At 62.6% G+C, this 18,803-nt stretch overlaps 2 protein-coding genes across 2 annotated transcripts in view; one reads left to right on the top strand and one right to left on the bottom strand.

Moving 5' to 3' along the window:
* DRC1 (dynein regulatory complex subunit 1) overlaps nt 1–1,137 on the top strand; it is a 28,212-nt gene extending 27,075 nt beyond the window's left edge. Inside the window, exons 14-15 of the mRNA XM_012727351.1 lie at nt 44–146; nt 885–1,137. Coding sequence (XP_012582805.1) covers nt 44–146; nt 885–941 — 160 coding nt within the window. The 3' untranslated portion in view covers nt 942–1,137. The remainder of the gene's footprint in view (nt 1–43; nt 147–884) is intronic.
* A 712-nt stretch (nt 1,138–1,849) lies between these two features.
* The window catches only part of OTOF (otoferlin), a 71,213-nt gene continuing 54,259 nt past the window's right edge, over nt 1,850–18,803 (bottom strand). Inside the window, exons 20-46 of the mRNA XM_012727350.1 lie at nt 18,629–18,719; nt 18,368–18,484; nt 17,930–18,082; nt 17,408–17,597; nt 17,177–17,301; nt 16,705–16,839; nt 15,932–16,093; nt 15,654–15,773; nt 15,178–15,339; nt 14,909–15,071; nt 14,387–14,517; nt 14,208–14,237; nt 13,794–13,925; nt 11,842–11,908; nt 10,862–10,998; nt 10,614–10,748; nt 10,158–10,295; nt 9,731–9,858; nt 9,474–9,644; nt 8,746–8,906; nt 7,946–8,088; nt 7,487–7,575; nt 5,612–5,710; nt 5,232–5,473; nt 4,925–5,103; nt 4,730–4,830; nt 1,850–2,470 (exon numbers count right to left, since the gene is read on the bottom strand). Of these exons, the coding sequence (XP_012582804.1) occupies nt 2,290–2,470; nt 4,730–4,830; nt 4,925–5,103; nt 5,232–5,473; nt 5,612–5,710; nt 7,487–7,575; nt 7,946–8,088; nt 8,746–8,906; nt 9,474–9,644; nt 9,731–9,858; nt 10,158–10,295; nt 10,614–10,748; nt 10,862–10,998; nt 11,842–11,908; nt 13,794–13,925; nt 14,208–14,237; nt 14,387–14,517; nt 14,909–15,071; nt 15,178–15,339; nt 15,654–15,773; nt 15,932–16,093; nt 16,705–16,839; nt 17,177–17,301; nt 17,408–17,597; nt 17,930–18,082; nt 18,368–18,484; nt 18,629–18,719 (3,682 nt within the window). The 3' untranslated portion in view covers nt 1,850–2,289. The remainder of the gene's footprint in view (nt 2,471–4,729; nt 4,831–4,924; nt 5,104–5,231; nt 5,474–5,611; nt 5,711–7,486; nt 7,576–7,945; nt 8,089–8,745; nt 8,907–9,473; nt 9,645–9,730; nt 9,859–10,157; nt 10,296–10,613; nt 10,749–10,861; nt 10,999–11,841; nt 11,909–13,793; nt 13,926–14,207; nt 14,238–14,386; nt 14,518–14,908; nt 15,072–15,177; nt 15,340–15,653; nt 15,774–15,931; nt 16,094–16,704; nt 16,840–17,176; nt 17,302–17,407; nt 17,598–17,929; nt 18,083–18,367; nt 18,485–18,628; nt 18,720–18,803) is intronic.

The following is an 18,803-nucleotide window of genomic DNA, read 5'->3' as shown; positions in this document are numbered from 1 at the left end:
ATTTGCAGGAATCAGCGCCGCTAACTGCCTTTGCTGCCCACAGCCAAGTCCTGACCCAGAGGGCCAAGCTGCTGATGGAGAACAGTTCTCTGGAGCAGCAGAACATAGAGCTCCAGATGCTGCTGCAGCAGTACCTGGAGTCCAAGGTGGGTGACGGCCGGAGGAGGCCGGAGGGGGCCGGAGGGGGCCGGAGGGGGCCGGAGGGGGCGGCCCTGCAGCTGGTGTTAGGAAATGAGGTGTCCTTTGCCCAAGCAAGGGAGCCCCCAGGCGCGACAACAGAAGATCATGTTGTACCTGCAGTGGAGACGGCCGCTGGGCGAGGGGCGGGCCCCTCCCGAATGCCCTGCAGGGCCCTGGGCCGTGGTCCTGGCCCTGGTGCCCAAGGTCTGTGCGGCAGCGGCCAGCGGAAGCTGTGCCGTGGCCAGCAGCGGCCGGGCAGCACGGAGCCCTTCGTGCCTGTCTGCCCTTGGTCCCGGCAGCTGCTCTGCCAGGCGGCCTGCGACCTGACGCTCTCTTCACCAAGGGGAGACCCGCTCCAGCCAGAGACGTTGGGGCCGGCCCAGACCTCCGCTCTTCCTGGTCTGCAGGCCCGGGCCTGGGGGGGCGGTGCAGGGGGGACTGGGGGTTCTGGGAGGGCGTGGGAGAGGGCGCCAGGGCGGAAGCTTAGGGATGCTTCCAGAGGCTGGTTAGGGGGGCAGGAGCCAAGAGAGGCCCGAGACGTCTGTTCCAAAGGAAGCTTCAGATGGTGGCTTCCCGGGCACCTGCGAGCGTTCGGGGAGGGCGTGTGTTGGACATCTGGAGGTCGGCGGGAGAACCCCCATGCGCCCCTGAGCCCCAGAGGTCCTGGAGGAAACATAATGAGCCCTTTGCTCTTTCTTTTCCAGATAAACTCTGAGCTGCAAGTTCCTCCAACACAGGTGTTCCGGGTCCCCACAAAATAGAGCCAGACCCCAGAAGGCTGCCGTGTGAGGCCGACCAGTGTGCCAGGGCACACTGGTGCCTGGCCGCCCTCCGGGCCTGGGCGCTGCCCCTATGGGGCCTGTCAGAAAAGGGGCGGGCCTCCCTGTCTCCCTCAGTCATAATTAAAATTTTTAAAAAGTTGAGGCTGAATCTCCATGAAAGGTCAGCTCTCTCTGGCATGGGCCCCGCCCCCCCGTGAGATGAGGCCACTTAGTCCCAGCTCGGACATGGTGCTGGAGTGGGCCCGGCGCCCTCGTGGCGGCCAAGGCTGGTGGCCGGGGCTCCCTTCTCGTTTCGGGGTTGGGGGGTTGGTTTCTATGGAACTTTGGGGGTTCTTGTACTTTTTAAATTTATTTTTATCAATTTCTTTTTTTACATCATTCTTCATTTTGTGCATTTTTCATCTCTGTTGTAATCCCCATGGGCTTCTAAGAAGCCTTCAGACAGCCCTTGGGTTTGAAGAACCCTTTAGGTGAACTTTGGGGTCTCAGGCCCATCTACCCTGGTGCTCTCCCCCTGTCTGTGATGTGAGGCTTTTCCTGAAGGAGTCAGGGCAGGTGGCCCTGTGCCTCCACCTTGAGCCCTGGCCCATGAGACCACACAAAGGGGGAGAGCCAGAGGTGGTCCCAGCTGGCTTGCCAACTGCAGGTGGCCCCGCGCCCCCCACTTGACCAAGCAGACTCGTCAGCTTCAGTCTCTGATTTCTTTTATTGAGAGCAAGATAACCACTCAAGAGCAGAAGACAGCCAAGAGAAAGCAGCTCGCTGGGGCCGCGGGGTGGGGGGGCTGTGCACTGTGCTCTGGGCCTGCCCGCTGCGGGCCGGGGGTGATAGGAGGGTGCTGGCCGCCTCTGGAGCCGTCCCGGTGGCCGTCCCGGTGGTGCTGGCTCTGCTGGCCAGGCCCTTCTGGGGGGGGGGAGGGCGACACTTTGACTTGCTTGATCTTTTTAAAGCTCTGGGCACCGACCTGTAATGCCAGGCTTGGTGCATTTCATTAGGGCCTTTAACAGGGCTGGAGGGCCTGGGGAGGGTTTGGGCACTCTCCTCTGGAGCCAAGTTCTGAAGAAGGCGCCTGGGCAAGTGGGCCAGACCCCTCACCCCTTCCCACACTTCCTGCCCTCGGGCGGGGCCCAGGGGCAGGACCAGGCAAGCAGTGGGCTGGGCTGGGAAGGTCGGGCACTGGGGAGTGTGCAGCCCAGCGAGCAGGGCACAGGCTCCTGGGCCTGGAGGCCAGCAGGGGACGCCGGCCCCTCAGACGCCCCAGGGAGATGGGGAGTCCACGCCAAAGGAGGGTGAGCACGCGGGCTGGGAGGGGCGTGGTGGGGGGCCCTCACGCCCCGAGGAGCTTCTTGACCATGTAGCCAGGGAGGCTGTAGAGGAAGAGGGCCAGCATGAGCAGGCCCAGCAGAGCCAGCACGATCTTGATGATGAGCCACTTGTACCGGGTGCAGATGAGGTACTTGATGGACTTGAGGGGGTTGAGGAACCAGACGAAGGCCGTGTCGGGTCGGCTGGGGTGGGGGAGTGGAGTCAGGCAGCGGCATCGCCCGGCACCTGCTCCCTCGGCCTGTCTGTACCCCCAGAGGCCCCAGGCCTAAAAGCAAGGCCTGCTTACATCGCCTGTCCTCTCTGCGGAGCGTGCTGACACCCCAGTCTCCTCCCAAGACAGGGACGGCCCTTCTGGCAGGGAGGCAGACCCGGGCCTCCGCCTGGGCGGGTGTGCGGGCCGGGCCCACTGGCAGAGGCAGGCCCTGCACCTGGCAGTTCGGATTCCGAGGCAGCACCTCTGCTCAGTGACTCCCCGTAGCGCCAGAGTTGCCCGGCTCTCGCTCAGAGGGGTCAGGCCCCTCGCCTGTCCCGTGGGCAGACTGTTCCTGCCAGGCCTGCCCACCGTCAGGGTGGGCCCAGGGCCCAAGCCCCCACACAGTGCTGCAGCCGAGAAGCACTTGTCAGCGCTACCTCTCGCCATTTCTCTGCCAAAGCACTGTGGTTTTATAAAATGCCAAGATTCAAGTACTGAAATGTGCTTTTCAACCTCCTGCCCTGCCAACTCCAGCAGGACAGGACGGTGGGGCTGCAGGGTGGGGTGTCCCAGGGCCCTGGGCTTCCGGTCCCAGCTGCGAGGGGCAAGGCGGGCACCTCTTTGAGCCATCGTTTCCCCTCTCACACGAGGGCAGATGAGGCCCAGTTCTCATGAGCGGGATAAGCTGCTGCACGTCCCTGGCCTAGTGCGTACAGCAGTCATGTCCAGTCTGTGGTCAGTGACACTATGGGGACGCTTGACAGTTGCTGTGTGTATGTGTGTGTGTGCATGTGCACAGGTGTGAGCATGCACATGTGCGCACTGGGGTGAGTGTGCACACGTGTGAGCATGCATACCTGGGTGAGTGCATCTGTGTGAGCATGCATATGTGTGAGTGCATGTGTGAGCGTGCGCATGTGGGATCACGAACGCGTGTGGGTGTGCACACGCACGAGAGCACATGTGATACATGTGAGCACATGTGATGCACGTGTGTGATCATGCATGTGTGACTATACACACCGGAACGTGCATGCGTGAGTATGTACATGTGTGCACGTGTGAGTGCAAGTGTGTGAGCGTGCACATGTGATGTGCATGTGTGTGAGCGTGCACATGTGATGTGCATGTGTGCGAGTATACACACATCTGAACGTGCATGTGTGAGTATGCGCATGTGTGAGCGTGCACGTGTTTGAGTATGCACATGTGTGAGTGTGCATCTGCGTGAGTGTGTGCATGTGATGTGCACATGTGCAAGTATATGCATGTGTGAGTATGCACGTGTGAGCACGCACATGTGTGCACATGTGATGTACATGTGTGCGAGTATACACACATCTGAGCGTGCATGTGTGAGTATGCACATGTGAGCGTGCACATGTGTGAGTATGCATCTGCGTGAGTGTGCGCATGTGACGTGCACATGTGTAAGTATATGCATGTGTGAGTATGCACATGTGTGAACATGCACGTATGTGCACGTGTGTGCATGGGTGTGAACACGCGCACATGTAAGCGCGCACATGTGAGAGCATGCACACATGTGAGTGTGCACGTGTGTGTGTTGTATGATCCATGTGCTGCCCAGCCCGAGAGCCCAAGGGCTGGGGGGGAGGAGGGGGCAGTACCAGACCCAGGACTCTGGGGCTCAGGCCCCCAGGATCTTCTTGACCAGGTAGCCGGGCACAGAGTAGAGGAAGAGGGCGAGGAGGAGCAGCAGCAGCGCCAGCAGCAGCAGTTTGAGGAGCAGCCAGCGATAGGTGTGCCACAAGAAGTAGCGGGCAGACTTGAGAGGGTTCAAGAACCAGATGAAGCTGGTGTCAGGCCGACTGGAGCAGCGAGAGAGGTGGAGGAGGCAGAGAGACAGGACAGAGGGTGAGGCCGGCTGCTGGCCAGGGGCGACCGGCCAAGAGGTGGCCTGGGCTGAGGGGTGCAGGCCCCCAGCTGTTAAGGAGCAACGCCGCCCTGCGGCTGCTCGCCTTTGGCAAAGCCCAGGAAGAGGACTGAGCTCTGCTACGTGGGGCTTCCCTGGGGGAGGTGCTGCACCCCAGTCCTGACAGCCCAGGGCTGTACAGGTGGGTTCTGGGGTGGAGCTCGGTGAGGTGGAGGATCCCCTACAATGAGGCTGTGGTCCAGGAGGGGCCAGAGAGGGTGGAGCTGCCTGGGGAGTGGAGACAAGATGGGCTGGTTCTGGCGCCTCCTCCCTGTTCCTGCTGTTGGGGGGTGGGCGAGGGCGGGCACTCACTTGGGCTTCTCTAGGGGGTCAGGCTCGTTGCGGGCCAGGCCCACTGGATTCTTCTCTGCCTCCTCTGCCGTTAGTAGATGCAACTCTGCCTCCACCTTGCCCTGCAAAGAGGGACAGGAGGGTCCCGTGCCCGCCGGCGCCGGCCCCAGCACCCCAGCCTGACCCTCCCCAGCGCAGGGCCGTGGCGGTGCCCACCGTGAGCTCGAACTCATCATTCTCATTGCGGGCCAGGAGCGGCCACCAGCCCTTGACGCGCTTCTGCTTGAAGATGGACACCAGGGGCACGTCCACCTCCCCCGTGGCCATCTCCATGGTGCACTGCTTGGCGGTCTTCGCGCCCCGCGGGAACCGGTTCAGGTCCAGCTCGATGGCCCCTGTGGCGACCTCAGAGTCAGCTCTGACGGGTCCTCGGGTTGGACTGACCCCACCCTCTGCTGGGCTCCCCCGGCCCCCTCCCTGGCGCCCACAGTTCTGCAGGCCCTCAGCCCCGGCAGCCCCTTACCCAGGAAGTCGTCGGCAGAGAAGTGGTCGGCGTCCCAGATCTGCAGGGTGAGCCGCGCGGGGATCTTGTATTCGGTCTCATCCCAGGAGAACATGGACTCCTTCTTGGAGATGACGATCTTTTCCTCGGCAGCCAGGTAATCGAAGGGGAACAGGTAGCGCCAGTTGAAGTTGCCCTCGCCGGTCAGGGAGTGGTAGTGGACGTCGGTGTCCTGCTTGTCCTCCTGCTGGCCCTTCAGCCACCTGTGGGGGGTCACCTGCTCCAGACAGGCCATGCCAGGGGCACCTCCCCGGGCCCCAGGTCGCCTCCGCTTCCCTGCCTCCCAGGAAGCTGGGCTCTCGCCACGCAGCCTCCTCCCAGCCAGGCAACTGCTCACCCACCCCCGCACAAAAATGTCGCTGGACTTCTCCCCGGTGAAGAAGTCGTCATCCTCCAGGACCACCTCGTCTGTGTTCCACACGATGACCCGCAGCTCATACCTGGGAGGGGGGAGAGGGCTGGGAGCAGCCCGGAGGTGGAGGGGGTGGTATCCCCCTGAATACCGCCTGGGGCTAGGATGGGGCAGGGGCCAGAGAGGAGACGACCAGGAGAAGCCTGTGGACGCAGGTGAGCCTGGGACTTGGCCAGGCTGGGGCTGAGAGTGCAGAGGCAGGGAGAAGCTGCTATGGGAAAGTGGGGTCCGGGGGGGGGCAGGAGTAGGGGTCCGTCAGCATGATGGTTTGGGGAGGCCCGGTGGAAATGCCAGGACCCAGAGGGTACTCATGGGCAGGGAGGCTGCCTCGGGGTAGGAGTGTGGACGCCTGTGGCATCTGGCATCCATGAAATCCAGTAGCCTTTGCGGCCTTTTTTTTTTTGCATAGAAGAGCTGAGGTGTGGGGGTGAGAGGATTCACCAGAGACAGAGTGGGGAGCAGAATAGGTGGATTGACTGAAACACACTGCTGAGGGGAGCAGTGGGCAGGTCAAGAGAGGTCTGCTGTCCCACGTGGGTCACTCCCTGATCCTCCCAGGATCAGGCTGCATGGTGACAGGGCCAAGACGTAATGCTGAGGCCACCTGGATGTTCTTGTCCCCAAAGAGGATCTTCTCACGTGGTGAGGAGGTCGTACATGAGATCATTACATTTCGACCTTCAGGAGTGGAGTTGAATCACCCACTACAGAGTGACCGGCACGTGGCTGTGGGCGGCGCTGGGTCCCTGGGGCCCAGACCCAGGTGTCCCTGCGAGGCGGCCTGGCGCCTGGCGCTGCTCCAGGAAGCACTGGCTGTGTAATCTGCAGTCCGAGCAAAGCGGTAACGCAGACCCCTTGTTTACAGCTTGTAAAGAAGAATAACAAAAACAACCAGCTTGAAGGAAAAATACCAGCTGGTTTCACTCACAGCAGGAGTGTTACAGACCAGGCGAGAAAATAATAATGAACAGCTATAGACCAGAGACATTTTAGGGGGGTGGAGTGCAGAATGGGATCAAAAACGGTGGGGGGAGGGAAATGCACTGGACTATGGTGATGGCACATGGGTGATCTGGTGATGGGAAACCCAAGGGGATTGCAACTGAGATGGGAAAATGCACAAAATGATGTAAAAATAAACTATTATATTATTAAAAAAAAAAATAGGCCTGGGCCCCGCTGAGTGTGGGGCCGGCGGCTCAGATGCCTGCACTGTTGGCCTGGCTTCTGGTACTGGGGGTGTCCAGATTGGGACTGACTGGACTCTGCCACCTTGCTGACACAAGTGAGGCTCTGGGAGGCAAAGTGACCCCGCCAGAGGGTCACAGTCAGCCGGGAGAGGCAGGGGCGTGGCTCTGACTCCAGAGCCCTCCCGCTGGGCCCTTCTGCTCTCCCCACTGCCCTCCTGCACCCCGGAGGGGCACCGGCTTGAAGTCACACTTGGCAGAGCCCAGCCAGCCTGACGGGAGACTGTCAGGGCAGAGCGGCTGGCAGGGTGTCTGTGTCGGGGGTGTGTACGTGCTGCGAGGCTGTGTGGAATGCACCTGTGAGGCTGAAAGGCCACTGGGGATACTGGGGGAGCCCCCTGAACTCACTGACTCACAGGACAGAGGGGGGCGGGGTGTGGCCTGTCACAGTAGAGGGTCCGCAGGGGCAGCCTCCACGACGCTCTTCATTTGTCGGCCCTATTACCTCACACCAGGGGTCAGTGGTGGACGCTGCTGACCAAGGCAGTCCAGCCACAGGGGAGCCGGGCGGGGTGGGGGCGGGGCAGGGGGGGAGTGGTGTCCACCAAGCAGCTCACTTCTTGGGCTTCCTGGGGGAGATGTCCAGAGGCGTCCCCGGGGCCGGCATGTCCATGGGGAACATGTCCACCCACAGCTCCAGGCGGCCCTGCGGAAGATGGGGCATGGCAGTCCTCCCCTGGACTCCTCCCTGTGCCCAGGGAGGCCAGCTCTCCCTCCCAGCCTTTGTCCTGTCAAGGACCCATTTCATCAGTTTGCATTCTCGGATGCCAGGAATTCCTACGACATCACCAGCACCCAGTCACGGGTCACATCCCGTCTCCACCGCGCTGACGTAACTCCTGTTCAGAGCAATGTCGCGTGCATTTGGGGGTCCCCTGAAGGGCCATGTGGGGCAGTCCCTGCCAGGCTTGGGGGATGCAGCGTACGGCAGGAGGATCCGTTCGTTTCTGGACCCAGGCTGGGACTCCCTGGCCCCAACTGCCAAACGCCCTCAGCGCCCGGCCAGGCGGCATCACCTGCTCGATGCCCGGCTTGTCAGGGTTGAGCAGCGGCCGCGTCTCCACGTGCTCGGGCACCAGGCGGCAGCCGGCCCGGGGGATGTCCTCCCAGTGCCGCAGGGCGCACAGAGCCACATGCTCTTCCGTGGGCTTCCTCTGACCTGTGGGTGTGGTCAGGGTGAGAGCCCAGCGCTGCGCTGGGACCGGGCAGCTGGCCACCCTGCCTCCATCTACTGCTGGGCAAACTGAGGCACAGGGAGAAGTGGCTTGCCCATGCCCTCCGCTGTTCGAGGGCCCGGAGACATTTGCCTGGGGAGCCAACAGGGCTGTGAGGTCGGTGGGGCGGGCTGGGCTGGGGTCCGATCGCTCTGGTGCCAGCATGAGAAGGTGGTAGCACTCGCGCCCAGCCCAGATCCTCCCAGCTGTCAGGGAAATGCCCCGTGGGTGAAGGGCTGGGGGCGCCCTGGGCTGGAGCTGGACAGGCTGGGGGCCCACACGTGCCTCATGTGCCTCTTAAGAGCCACATGACCTTGGGGAGCAGAGAGACTTTGGGTCTCGGCTTTGTCCTGTGTGCAATGAGGTGGCCTCCTCCCTGCAGGGAGGCTGGTGGGAGAGACAGCAGTGAGCTCGGGCACTGTGCAGCCTGGGTGGGGGGGAGAGGGGAAGGGCACAGGCTTGCAGACAGTGGTGCTGCTCTGGGTAAAGGGCACAGGGTCAAGGAGACCCTGACCCCAGGCCGGGCCCAGAGTCCCATCTCCAGAAGTGTGGGTCCTCCCAGAGGCTGAGATACCCCCTGGCTGCACACAGCCCCCCATTACCATTCTCATCTTCGATCTCCGAGGGCCCAGTGAAGACCCGGTTGGCCACCTTCACTCTTCCGGGGGGCCCAAAGTGGGGGCCGTCCACTTTGCCCTCCTTGCAGAGGCGGGTGAGGATCTGGCTGGGCTTCATGGGGTCCCGCCAGATGTTGTAGCCGTGTCTGCGGGGGAGGCACAGCGGGGCTCGGGGTGAGGCTGTGGCTCCAGCCAGTTTTCTGAAGTTGGTGTTTGCCCTAAGTTGGCAAGGGGGCCCCGCCGGGGCGGCTGGAGGCCAGCCCTCCCTCCCTGGCCAGGCGTCTCAGGCCAGCCGTCCCAGAGACCAGCATCCAGCTCCCCAGTGCAGCCCGCTCGGCCCTGCAGGCGCCCTGGCCAGGAGCTCAGGCGCCCATGAGGAAGCTGATGACCACAGAGGCCAAGGGCGTGACAGGCTCCTGCTGTCAGTAGCAGGGGGACCCGAGTGGCGCCCTCCCGGGCAGAACCGCCTGTCCATCTCGCCCCTGTCCTGGGCCCTGGCACTCTCTGTCTTGGGAAACGCAGTCCTGGCCCCTCAGGCTGTGCCATGGTCTGTCGTGGGGCCGTCTGGCTGGGAGAGAAGCCAGAGTGCGTCCACCTTCCCCAGGGCCCCGCTGCGAGTCCTGTCTTTGAGCCGAGAGCCGTCATGGAGGGGGCAGGGGCAGGTACCCTCACCGCCTCCCCATCACCAGGCCCTGCCCGCCCGCCCCACGCACAGGGAGTAGGTCTGGGCGATGCCGCAGGTGGCGTGGTGCTTGCTGTAGAAGCGGTTCTCCAGGTCGATCTTGGTTTCCCCAATGAGGTCGTCGGTGCCCACCAGGTCCCAGTCGTACACGGCCACCGTCAGCATGGACTCCATGGGAAAGGAGGCCTCGATGTCGAAGGACCTAGAGGGGCAGGGTGTGGAGGAGCCTGCTGGGAGGCGATCCAGGCGGGCGGCCGGGAGCCTGGGGTGAGGGCGCCGGGCTCTTACTTGCCAAAGACAGGGTTGAGCTGCTTGGAGATATAGTTCTCCTTGTCCCGGATGTCCGTCTTGCCTAGCCGGATGGCAATGTAGGGGTCGGCTTTGCCATTGATGTCTGCGGGGTGCAGGTCCGTGGCCTGGGGGGGGCGTGCCCCTGAGCAGGTACCCTCACCCCCTCCCCATCACCAGTGCCCCTGCCCCCTCCATGATGGCTTGTGGTGGGCAAGTTCAGGAGCTCCGCGCTGGGATCAGACTGGCTGTGTGACCTCGGGCAAGCTGCTGCACCTCCCTGGGCCTGACTCCTTTCCTCGGGAAGATGGGACCCAGACCAGATGGCCTCCCTGGGGCCTCCCAGTTGGGGGCTGTCTGCAACCGCTCAGCCCTTCCTGGGCAGAGGCCTTGGAGACTGGGGCGGGCTGGGGCGGGGTTGACCCACCCGGACCACGTAGACTCGGACCAGCACGGTGATGGGTTCGTTGCTGGGGATGCCCTGGAACATGCCGTAGGTGGGGTCGTAGCCGGCTTCCCGGGACACGTCTTCCGGGAGTGGCACTTTGTACACACAGAGGGAGCCCTGTGGGTGGGGTAAGCGGGGTCAAGGTGCAGGTTGCCAGAGGCCCCAGGGTGGTGCTGGGGAGGGCCCCAGGGCACCCAGGGCGTGCCCCTGCCGGCTGGACCTCCACCCTTTTGACAAGGTCCAGGGTTCTGGGGCAGCGGCGCTGGGGGTAGGAAGCAGGGAGGCGCTTCCCCAGTCAGTGAGGCGGCGTGTCATCTTTTACCCACCAGCGCAGCTTTGGCTCCCACTTGACTGTCTGCCCTGGACTGAGTGGCCAGAAGAGCTGGCCGGGCTCAGGGTGCAGGGCTTAGGGCCGGGGCCAGCCCCCCGTCTGACCTTGAACCGGCCCACGATGCGCTCCTCCTCCGTGGAGCCGTCCTCGTCGTCCCCTGTTTTGCCGCGCAGGAGGTTGAAAGTGTGCAGCCAGTCCTCGAAGTTGTCGAACTCTGACTCCAGCTCCTTGGGGTACACCTGGGCCAGGCCAGGCCATCAGGAGGCTGCCTGCCCCCCGGCCCCCATCTCAACCCGTCTGTCCCCCTAGGCCTGGTCCCAGGCTCCTACGGGGGTGCTTTCCCGAACCCCACCTTAAGCTCGTCGATCTTGGGCTTCTTCTTCTCAGGGGCCTCAGACCCCTGGCCAGGCCCAGGGCCCTGGGCCCTCTTCTTCTTCTCCTCCTTGGTGGCCTTTGCCTTGTCCTTGCCCTTCGTCGGCCCCTTCAGGCCTGGCAGACAGGAAAGGAGGCCCCAGTCAGTCTGGGGCAGCAAGTGGTCTCAGCGGAGAGGCTCGGGGAGGCCCAGCTCTGTTGCTAACTGATCAGGCCAGGTCTTGCGTGCTCATGTGTGCCATGCAGACAATACTCTCTGGGTGCCTGCCTGGGTGTCTGCGCAGGGCACTGGTCAGGCAGGGTCTGCTGGAGAAGTGTCCCGAGGTGCCCTTCGGCACAGTGGGCCACAGGAGGAACACAAGTCAGGAGTCCTGCAACTGCAAAGCACTGGCCAGCTCACTTTCTTCCTGGCCCTTCTGGCCTCAGCCTAACTCCGTCTACCTCCTGTATTGAAAGAGTTGCTGAGCAGTTGCTGACCTGCCTCCAGGGGAACACTGGGTGTAGGTAGACTCGGAATGCTTTTGGAGGAAAGGTACTGTGGCCAAATAACTTGGGGAAATAGGTTCTACTGTCTGGTCCTTGCAGAGAATTAGAATAATTTTTGCATATTAAAGGCACTCAACAGTTCTGTGTAACCCACTTGAATACAGAATCCTCCTTTTTTCTTCCAGAACACCCATTAATATTGTTCCAAGGAAAAGGCTGGAACATGCAGGAATGAGCTCTGGTCCTCTCTAGCTCTCATCTCCTGTGCCTCTCAGTTCTGTCCATCACAGCGATTACTGAACCCATGAGGGCAGAAGCCACACTAGACACGGGTCTGAGCTTGCTCCCTGGCACCCAAGAATGACTGAGGCTGCCTTTGGCCAAGGCTGTGGGGGCCCAGGGAGAAGCAGCAGGCTGGGCGCTGGCTACGCAGGGGCGAGTGTGAGAGGCAGAGACCCGGGGTCCAGGGCTCACCCTCCGCATTGTCCATCTCCTCCTTCTCTTCCACGTCAACTCCTGAGACCTCCTGCTGTCGAAGTTGCTGTCAAAAGAGGAGTGAGGCGGGAAGGTGGGCTTCCTGGGGGAAGGGGCCGTTGCTCCTACACTGTGCTCTCAGACCAGTTAAAGGCTTGGAAGCAGAAACACTTTCTTATTATGTTTCAAGTCCATAACTCATTTTGCTTCAGTGGGTTTAAAAACGCTTATGATCTGTAACATGATTGATTATATACTTAGGACTGTATGATTCTTTAAATTGTGTATCATCTAAAAATACAGTGACCGCTAATGCTGCTTCTTAGGGGTATTATTATTTTAATGTAGTAAGTGTAACAGAAAATGTGCTTTATTTTCTCACACTAGGTATACACTTTTTGAATAACTAAACACCTGGTTTTAACCACGGCGTTACTGCCACCTGTTGGCCATCTGCGCAAATTACAGGAGTAGAGATGGGACAAGCAGCAGCCTCTTGGAGCTGCTGTCAGGCCTATGTGAACTCAAGAGGTAATGATGGTAGAAGATACTACTAAGTAAACCCCAGTTATCTGCTCTTGTACAATTTTTCCCCCCGATCACATAACCACTTACGTTTACTTACATGTTCATTTTTTCTACCCTTTCCTGTGCAGTGGTGTTAGGAAGTGTAGGTAAGCCATTGTTAACTGCAGATACAGTCATACCAAGATGACATGTCTTGGTCCCTGATACCATCAAGTAATTCTTCCAGCCTAACCCCCAGCCCTGAGACTTTATGTGAGAAAGAAAGAACCTTGTGCCTTGCTCACACCAATCTAACTGCGACAGCTGGTAGGTCCGTGCTCTGACTCATCTAGGTGGCAAACCTTAACACAGCATGGGCTGCAGAAGGGGCTGGGGGGAGAGGGTGGCTGGGTCCGCTCAGATCCTACTGAGGAAACCCCATGGCAGGCCCTTGTCCCCACGGTCACTGGTTTCATCAGGGGCTGCCCTGCTGGAGGTAGGTAGGCAGTGTGAGAAGGACACACGAGGAAGAGGACAGACACACTTTTTGGAGCTTGGCATCTGGCTCAGTGGACAGAACCCAGGTGTGTGCATCATGGGAGCTCCTTTCACAGCAAGTGACCAAGCTGTGTGGGATGAGACAGTGTGAAGACAGACAAATGCCACGGAGAGGTCATGGTTCCCTTTTGGCCTCTGAGCCCTGGCTTCTTCCCTTCCTCAGAGGCCACCTTCCCATTGGTGCTGTATCTGCTGACAGGCCACTGCCCAGTAAGCTGAGGGCTGATATGACCTAATCTTTCCACTTCCATCACACCTAGGACGCATCACATACTCAAGAGATGTTTGTGGAATGGACTAAAAGAAAACTAAATCAGCACAAAATGATGGAAAAATAAACTATTATATTATTAAAAAACAAACAAACAAACAAACACTAAGTCAGGGCAGGTAGCCAGGCTGTGGATGAATCAGCCTCGCTGTGCCACTGGCCTGCGCTATCTCCCGTGGCCGCACGGTGCTGATGCAGAGGGGCTCGGGAGCTGGGCGCGGGCTCGCGCGCCGGCTGTGGACACGGGAGCACGGGAGTGCGCATGCGCAAGTGTGCACACCTGGGCCCGGAGGCCAGGCTGGAAGGGCGTCACCCGGTGGGGACGGCTCGGAGGGGACGGGCGACTACAGACAGGCGAGATCGCGGAGAACGCCTGAGAGAGCCCAGAGAAAGCAGGGGGGCTGCCTGCCCGCTCCCTGCTCCCCGGCTTGCCCACATGGCCGGCTGCCCCTCAACGCGGGACCGTGAGGGAAGGTGAGCCGGGAACGAGGGCTGTGTGGGAGACGAGTCTCTGAGCTCAGGGGGTCAAGGAGGCGGCCCTGGTCTGGGGAGGAGGTCTGAGGCGGAGTGGGGGTCCCCCTCTCGGCTGGGCGCCCCGCCAGGCCGGCGGCCTCACCTCCTTCATAGTGTCGATGGAGGCGAAGTACTTGGACCACCAATCCAGCATGCTCTCGTCCGGCTCCTCCTCCTGCGGCTCGTCTGAGCTGCCTTTCTTCTTCTTCTTCTTCCTCTCCTTCTCCTCCTCAGCCTGGAGGGTGTGCGGGCCCAGAGTCCATGTACATCCCAGAGTCCCAGGCGGTAGGGGTCCCCTCCCCACACCCTCCCTGCAGGGGAAGCCCTGAGCTGTCTGGGGCTCTGGACACCAAGTCTGGGGTGGGCCGTGACTGCCAGTGCGAGCCTCTGGCCCAGGCAGGACTGGCACCAGGGACCCTGCTGCCCACGCGGCTTTCTCCCCTGGTGCTGGGCCCCTCGGCCTGACACCCTGGGCAGTGGGGTGTCCTCTCTCCCCGGCGGAGACCCCTACACTCACCACGTCCACCTTGATGACGGCATCAGAAGTCTGTAGAGGGGAACAAGGAGACGGCAGAATGAGTCTGACTCGGTCTGCTGGTCGGGGCCCTCGGTCAGGATTTGGGGCCACGGGAAGGTCACTTTAGGCCAAGCAGTGGTGCCTTCCTGGCCGGCGGGCGCTGACCCCTTGGGACCTACCGCATCCAGCTTCACCATGGTCTCCAGCTTCTTGACAGGCACCTCTGGCTCCATGTTCACCACGACCTCCCCTGTAGGGGGAAAGGAGGGGCCCCCATTGCACAGCACACGGCAGCCCCGGAGAAGCCTGGCTGGACAGAGACCGACAGACAGGCAGAGAGACAGGGAGGAGCAGGGGTAACAGTGAGAGTTGGTTCTGGAACTGAGGGGAGAGGAAAGGATGGAGCAGCGGAGGGAGACAAGCTGGGCGTGAGGAGAGGCAGAGAGGCGCCAGAGACGGGGAGCGGCGGGGAGCCGGGGTGGGGGCTGGGCCTGGCCTTCTCCAAAGCGGCCCCAGATGCGTCTAGGGACTTCTCCAGCTCTGGCCCCTCTAGGTTCCTGGGCAACCTTGCCCCAGGCTAGGACCTCCCTACTGGCCATCCCCACCCCTCTGGGGGAGGCCTTGGGGGGCAGACTGGCAACTGTGTGGGCTGCACTGTAAGCTGGGGTCCCTTCCGTGCTGACCTTGGGCTGAGGACCTACCCGCGGTGTTCCAGTTGGGGGCCGAGTGGTCTGGGGGCCGGTAGATGAAGCGCCGCAGGGAGCTGACGGCGTGGGAGCCCACGAGGGTGTAGCGGCCGAAAGCCCTGCAGTCCACCACGCGGATGTTCAAAGGCGGGTGCAGCAGCTCGTTCTCGGGCAGGTCCTAGGGGTGTCAGCCAGATGGAGCTTTGCTCATAGAAGGGGGCCGAGGCGGTGGCCCCGCAGCACCCGCCATGCCCTTCTGCCAGGGTACCGGGGCCCACGCCTACCACTTCGAACCACTTGACGAGGGTGTTGAAGTTGGGGTTCTTCTTGTAATTGTGGATCAGCGACGATTGCACCCCCTTCCCTGCACACTCGATGTCCACCCGTGGTCGGTCCACTTGGGCCAGGTTCACCCGCTTCAGGTCCCGCAGGCCCCAGAAGAGCACCTGGGTGGGAGAGGGCCAGCGTCCTGGAGGGGCTGCAGGGTGAGGGTGGGCCTGGGCTGCGGGCAGGCAGCCTGCGGGGGTCAGGCCCGCACTGGGGCGCTGGCTCCAGTGTGACCTTAGGCAAGTCACCCCCACCCCCGGCCCTCAGTCTCCCAGTCGGCAGAGTGAGGCATGGCCGAGGGGGGCAAGGACCCCTCGAGTTTCGTTGCCGACAATGTAGCACGCTCGTGCGGCCCTTGATGGTGAGGATGTGAGAGTGGGGACTCAGTGGGCCTGGGCAGGGCCAGGCGGCGGTGGGCGGGGCCCTCACACACCTCGATCCGGTATTTGCTGAGCACGGGCCGGATGCCCATGGGCACGGGCATGATGGGGCCTCGGTCCACGTCCACCGGGCCGTTGATGGGTGGCAGGTCGGCCTTCCCCGCCGGCCCGATCTGGCGAGTGGGGGTCACAGCGTCACCCCCAGAGAGAAGGCCCTCCCCGGGGGTTACTTCCATGCAATCTGGAGAGACAGGGAAGGCCGGGCCTCCGGGGAGCCACACCCCAGTTTTGGTCAGAGGGCCTGACCGCAGGATGGGCAGGAAGAGCCCACCTGCAGCAGCTCGAAGGCAGCCAGCAGGTCGCCCGCCGTGGCGCTGCCCCGGTAGATCTGGTAGTACTCCAGCTGGGGCGGGAAGCGGGGCGGGCAGTAGGCCTCGTCGGCCATCTTGACCAGGGGCTTGGCGAAGGTCCGGCCCATGAAGTCGGCTTTGCCCTGACCACAAACAACCAAGGTGGCTGCTCAGCAGCCTTGAGTTCACCGAGCTGGTGAGTAGAGGGGGCAGGTGTGATCCACGGGCAAGCCAGGCCGCAGGGCCCAGCACAGACTTGCTTAAGACTTTGCGGTGGAGAAAGGCAGATGTGACCGGGGACTAGAAAGGAGGTTCTTTCCCTCTAGGCCAGGGCCCGCTCAGGGTATCCCAGGGGCAGAGGTGCCTTAAAGTAAGTGGACCCCCATCTCTGAGGGGGTCACCCCAATTTCCACTCCCCTACTCCAGAATGCTCATGGGGAGTGGGGAGGCTATTATGGTGAGAGGGCAGACAGGGGTCCCTGGGGTGGGGGAAGCATGTGGCAAATGGAGGACCCTGGGCCAGGCTGGAGGAGGGGTGCCCTGGCCGTCTCTTCCCTGAGACCCCATTGTATCTGGAGGATCAAGCAGCAGTCACGGGGCAAGAGTCATCTGGGGTCCCCTCGAGGGGCCGGTCAGCAGCCCAGATCCCCAGCTTCCTAAAAATACCCTGGCTGGGGAATGGGGGTGTGGGTTGGGGAGATGGCCATTGACGCAGGGAAGAGGGCATAGGCCCCCGAGCCAGAGCCCACCCTACCATGGTGTCCTGGTCATAGATTTCGATGACGATGATGGGGGGGTCATCCCGCAGCTCGTGGGCTTCTCCATATAGCTCCAGGTTGTCGAACACCAGCATCTGGTCCCAGGTGGGGCACAGGGTCTCATTCAGCACCTGCAGGGAATACGTGGTGTGAGTGGGCAGATACGTCAGCAGAAGTCACCCCGTCACTGCCGTTGCCAGTGGACTCGGGGCGCAGGGGCGTCCTGTTCCCTGACTTCTGAATCTTGAAAACGAAGGCTGGTGTGAGGCTGCTCTGCGGCCCCTGCCAAGGCCTTTGCTGTCCTCAGTGTTGATCTAGCCACGACGAAGCCTGCACGGGTGTGGCCCAGCCCGCGGCTCTGCAGGATGTGGTAGATGCGGTACCAGCTGACCTGTCCGTCCAGGTCCTGCCGGTTCACAGCGCCCCCCAGTGCTCTCAGACTGGAGCCCCTCTCCCCTGGGTCCTCACCTCTGTGCACTGACTCTGGTTGATGAAGAAGACGCGGGCGAAGGGGTCAGAGAGGCCACTGCTGTCGGCGGCAAAGAGGCTTCGAGCCTGGTACATGTGGGCACGGAGCTGGAAGGCCTGCTTCTCTGCAGGGAGAGCGGCCGAGGCACTGGAGCGGGCGGCCCACGGGTGCCTGGCCGCGGGGGGAGAGCTGGGACCGGGGCCCACCCAGGCCCAGAAGCCCCAACTCACTGGTGTAGACCAGGCTGATGGGCGGGAAGGAGTGCAGGCCCAGGCCGGGGGCCGCCTTGAGCTCCTCGAAGCCGCAGGGCAGGCCGCACAGGAAGTCCTTGCGCTGCTTGCTCAGGCCCAGCCACAGGTAGAGCTCCAACTTGGCCTGCACTGTCCAGCCAGCAGAGCCGAAGCCTCGCTTCCCCGGCAGCTGAGCGGGCACTGGGTCAGCGCCGGCCCCCGCGGGGCCAGGAGGGGGCAGGAGCTGCTGGAGTCTTGCCCAGAGATGCTCCTGCCCCTTCACAGCCTTTCCACTGGGTTGGTGGGGGAGGGGCTCAGAGGGCAACACAGGGCAGGGTGGGCAGGGTGGGGGCATCCTCTCCACCGGCGCTGGTCGCTCTGGCCTCAGCTCAGGCCGGGCAAGACCAGGGAATGCAGGAGTGGCGGGGTGGGGGGTGCAGGAGCAGGGGTGTCACCTCCTGGGAGAGGCGGAGCTCTGGCCCCTCCTCCCCGCCCGCCCGCCCACTTCTCTCCCTTTGGCACCTTGAGGAAGAGCGTCTTGACCTTGGCGCAGTCCTTGCCCAGCTCCTCCTCCACGATGGAGAAGAGCAGGTCCTTGGAGGGCACCCGGGCATAGGCGACGCGCTTGTTGTTGCTCATCATCCAGATGAAGACGTCGGGGATGCTGTGCTGGGGCTGGGGAGGCGGGCCGGAGCAGTAAGGGGGGTCGCCGCTTGGCTGGGGACCCTGCACCGGAATGATGCCCAGAGGGCCTGGTGCAGGGCCCGGGTCTGGGCTGCAGAAGGAGGGACCCCAGAGCACGGCAGCCCCCACGTCTCCAGTGGAGCAGCCTGTGCCCCCGGGGCCTCCAGAGCCGGCGGGGCCTCCTAGGTGGTCCGGCCCAAGCCCTCCTGCCCAGTGCCCTGCCGGCCATCCTGGGTGGCCAGGCACCTCTCCCCCGCCACGCCAGCAGGGCCGCACCTCGTCCGCCAGGAAGCGCAGCTTCTGCAGGAAGTTCTGGCACAGCCGCAGCTTGTCCCGCACCGTGTGCCGCTTCACCTGCGCCCGCAGGGTCTTGGCCTGCTGCCCCATGCTCTCCTGCGGAGGGTGCACAGGGGAGTGAGGGGGCTCAGGCACGAGAGGGGGCGGCCCCAGGGGCTGGGGTCTCAGAGGCAGATGTCCCCGCCTCCGGTCCCCTTTGCCCCTCCAGTCCCCATCCCGGGCGGCCCAGCTTGTCCTCACCAGCTCCCGCATGCAGGACTTGAGGCGCTCCCGGTCCAGCCTGGTGCGGGATGAGTGGCCCTGGTCCTTGTCAGCCAGGGAGAGGAAGCGGCTGGGGGCGGGGGAGCAGGCTTAGGCGGTCCAGCCCAGCAGAAGGCCTGCCAGCCCAGGCCTGGTCCCCTCTAGCCCCCCCCCA

Source organism: Condylura cristata, unplaced genomic scaffold (assembly GCF_000260355.1).
Source record: "Condylura cristata isolate star-nosed mole 26May11 unplaced genomic scaffold, ConCri1.0 scaffold00020, whole genome shotgun sequence".
Classification (NCBI taxonomy): domain Eukaryota; kingdom Metazoa; phylum Chordata; class Mammalia; order Eulipotyphla; family Talpidae; genus Condylura; species Condylura cristata.
This window is presented reverse-complemented; position numbering and strand designations above follow the sequence as displayed.